General features: G+C 39.5%; 1 protein-coding gene across 1 annotated transcript; it reads left to right on the forward strand.

Moving 5' to 3' along the window:
- The first annotated feature begins 897 nt into the window (after positions 1-897).
- On the forward strand, positions 898-1,929 carry LOC135737916 (trace amine-associated receptor 4-like). Its single transcript, XM_065255770.1, has one exon. The coding sequence runs from the start codon at positions 898-900 to the stop codon at positions 1,927-1,929; it is 1,032 nt and encodes a 343-aa protein (XP_065111842.1).
- The last annotated feature ends 2,057 nt before the right edge of the window (positions 1,930-3,986 follow it).

Below are 3,986 nucleotides of genomic sequence, written 5' to 3' on the forward strand. Positions count from 1 at the left end.
CCAGTTGAGGAACAGTAACACTGTTACATCAGGGCCGTCAACATGGAGGGTCAACCAGCAATGTTCACCCAAAAATGAAAATTGTCTCATTTACTCACTCTCATGTTGTTACAAACCTGTATAAATTTCTCTGTTCAGATAAACACGGATGAAGATATTTTGAGGAATGTTTGTAATCAAACCGTTCAAGAGCCCTACTTCTATAGTATTCTTTTTTCTACTATAGAAGTAATAGGGCTCATGATCGGTTCGGTTACAAACATTATTCAAAATATCTTCCTTCATGTTAATGAAATTTATGCAGCTTTGTAACAACATGAGGGTAAAAAAATGATGAAAGAATTTTCAGTTTTGGGTGAACTATCCTTTTAAGGCTGATATAGTACTCATAACAAGTGTGTACGATATAAGTTACACCACAAAACATTGTAACAGTTTACAAATATTCAAATAAAATAATAATAACAATAATAATGTAAATAAAATATTTTTCACTGTGTTTTACATTTGCCACACGGACAATATTTTTTTGTGTAATTGGTTTTTCTTGTTTTTACGAATCACGTATGTTGTTTATCCGATTGCTGTTTCAAGGCAAATTAGAATGACATTGTTCAGTTTGTTTCATGAAAATTAGACCTTATACTTCAAACTTGAAACCATGGGTTACAGACGTGCAATTGTGGGAGGGAAGGGCATGAATCTTAGAGTATATATGGTCAAAATGTAGGAACGATGAGTTCATTTATGGCATTAAATTGGATAGTGGTGTGCTATATGCTTGCTCATCTTTCTTCGGATATTGATCTGTAACTTTAATTTGTGAAATTATTTTGGTTATGATTTGGATTCTAATTGTCTGCAAAGGAAGTCCTTTCAGCGACTCAGACAGACGCAATGATTTGGAATGAGACTGATATTTACTCTGAGAATATTCTCCTGTGTTATCCTTTACATCCAGACTCTTGTCCTAGAGCTCATCGTCTCACTGTAGTTAAAGTGGCAATGTACGCTGTAATGTTAGTTAAGATCTTCACTACAGTTTTTGGGAATCTGCTGATCATCATCTCCATCTCTCACTTCAAACAGCTTCAGTCTCCAACTCATCTGATCGTTCGGTCTCTTGCTGCAAGTGACTGTCTGCTGGGTTTACTGGTGATGCCCTACAGTATGGTGCGATCTGTCGAGGGCTGCTGGTTTTTGGGAGATGTTATTTGTAAAGTGCATTCTAGTTTGGACATGACCTTCTGTATCTCCTCAATACTGCATCTTAGTTTAATATCTATTGATAGATACTTGGCTATTTGTGACCCTCTGAGGTACAGAATAAAGGTCACAAACAGCACTGTGACTATATTTACCACTTTCACATGGATCTTTTCATTTGCGTACAGTTTTAGCATTGTGTTTTCAGGGGTGAATGCTGTTGGATTGGAAACACTCATGCAAGTTTATTGTGTGGGAAGCTGTGCTCTGCTTTTTAACAAACAATGGGGTCTTATTTGTCCAATTCTCACATTCTTTCTTCCCGGGACTATCATGAGCTGTCTGTATATGAAGATTTTTCATGTTGCAAGAAAGCATGCAAGAGTTATGTCAGAAAGAGTGACTGTGGGTACTACAGGGGGACTGAAAAATCAAAGCTCTTCTCATAGAGAAGGAAAAGCAGCTAAAACTTTGGCCATTGTCATGGGTGTGTTTTTGCTCTGCTGGTTGCCTATTTTTATGGCTTCTATTGTCGATTCTGTTCTCAATTTTGTGACCCCAGTTGAAGTTTTTGATGCTTTGATTTGGTTTGGCTATTTTAATTCAACATGTAATCCTTTGATTTATGGGTTCTTCTACTCTCACTTTCAGAAAGCCTTTAAGATTCTTGTTTTCACTTATATCTGCAAAGTAAGTGATTTAAGCAATTTTGCCTTTGAATGAATATGACAATCAATTGGTGTATAACACTGTATCATTTTGGTTTAACAAATATTTTCTTTATATAATTAAGAATAAATGGCCTTTTTCTGCCACTTTATAATTTTTTTGTTTCTTTTTTAGTGTTTATAGTTTTTTAGTGTTATTATATGAATGAGGAGGGATTTGATTGTGTTTAATTGCATATCCTAGAAATTATTTTAATATTATCTAATGTCCTTAAATGGTAACGAAAAAGATCTGGCAAAGCATTGTGCATATAAAAACAGTTCACATATGTAGAGTGAATTCAGAGATTGCTTTTGAGAGAATTAGTTGATTCATTGTATTTGAACCATGTTTAGGCTAGGATAGATAAATAAATGTGTGTGTGTGTGTTAAAGATGCAGACATAATGATCTGATTTGCATGGTTTTAAAGTTACACTGGATTAAGAACTCTGTGATTCCAAGGAAATAAGACATTCAAAAATAATGTCAGGTAACAAAACATCTGGTGATGCCAAAGCATGTCGCAGAGAATGAAAATAACTTTTGTTATGTCTGTTGTGCGAATAGGGCTTACACTGTGCACTAAAAGTATGCACTATGACACACAAGCAAATGTTGTCACCTTAATACACATTGTAATTGTTAACAATCACACACACATCAAAACACAATTACTTGCATTTCATATTTTCTTTACTCTTTATTTCTTGTGAAATTGTACTATATAAGAACATTTTAATTGGGGTAGCATCAATCATGCGTGGGGTAGAGTGGCTGGAAAGGAGCCCCTAAGAGCCCTTCCACTGTGTTCACCAGGTCCCATGGTGGCACCCTTGTGCTGCTAACAGGCCTCAACCTGTGAGCGCCAAGAAGAAAATGAACCATCAGTTCCAAAGGAGTATGATAGGCGGAAACTGCTGCCACATAAACCTTAAGGGTGGAAGGAGTTAAGCCAGCAGAGAATCGCTAATGCAGAAACCTCAGCACCACATCAACAGGGTAGTTGACTGGGTGTGTCAGTTATGCTGAACACCAAGAGATGAAGATTCTCCTCTTAAGGGCATAAAGCTCTCAGAGGCCAGACCCAAAGCTTTCATATCTCTGGTCAGGGGTGAATGACTGCACCTCCTGTCTGAGAATATTCCACAAGAAGATACATGAGGGCTGGTAGTATTAACTCCACGGAAAATACTTACAAAGGAACCCCTAGGGGATGCAATGTGGAGGCCTGAGCCTAGCACAGGTTTACAGAGAATGCATTTAGTGAGAGGCTGACAGTCGATGCTCTGCAAAATGCTTTTGGTAAGCTAGGGCGATGGTGTCCACAATCCAATGGGATATCCTCTGCTTGGTGAGAGCTTTCCATTTCTGCTGACCACCGTATTAGACAAAGAACTGGACTGAGGTCCTGAAGCTTTGCGATCTGTCAACGGTTAACCTCAGTGCGCGTATGGGACATGCCACAACAAAGCCAAAGCTGGGTCTGTCTCCTCCAGCGGCAGCGCTTGCAAGTTCACCACCTGATCTCTGAAAGGAGTGGTGGGAACCTTAAGTACGTAGCCTGGCCTGGGTCTTAGTATTACACTAGAGACAGCAGGTCCAAACTGAAGGCACGATTCATCGACCGGAGGTCCCCTATCCTCTTCATGGAGGCCAATGCAACGAGAATCAGAGTCTTCATAGAGAGAAACTTGACACTCACAGACTGAAGAGGCTCGATGTTACCCTCCTGAAGGGCTTTCAGCACCATGGACAGGTACCAAGGAGGGGGGGCGCAAGGGATTTTGCACACCCCTTTAAAACTCAATAAACAGGTCATAATTGTGGAGTGTGACAGCCTACCATCCAACAGATTCTGAAGGTACTAAAGCACAATGCTAATGGGGCATTCTCAGGGGGTCTTCTCCATGAGAAGAGAACCAAATGAAGAAGGTTCCACTTAAGCAAATAAGTGTGTCTCATAGATGGTACTCGCGCTGCAGTGATGGTGTTAGATACCGCTTGAGGTAAATCACTCAGAACCTCCGTGTCCTGTCCAGACACCACACGTGGAGGTTCCACAGGTCAGGA

This window comes from Paramisgurnus dabryanus, chromosome 12 (genome assembly GCF_030506205.2).
Source record: "Paramisgurnus dabryanus chromosome 12, PD_genome_1.1, whole genome shotgun sequence".
Classification (NCBI taxonomy): Eukaryota; Metazoa; Chordata; class Actinopteri; order Cypriniformes; family Cobitidae; genus Paramisgurnus; species Paramisgurnus dabryanus.

Excerpts from the sequence above, each read along its gene's own strand:
- LOC135737916 (XM_065255770.1), top strand. The coding sequence starts at position 898 with ATGATTTGGAATGAGACTGATATTTACTCTGAGAATATTCTCCTGTGT.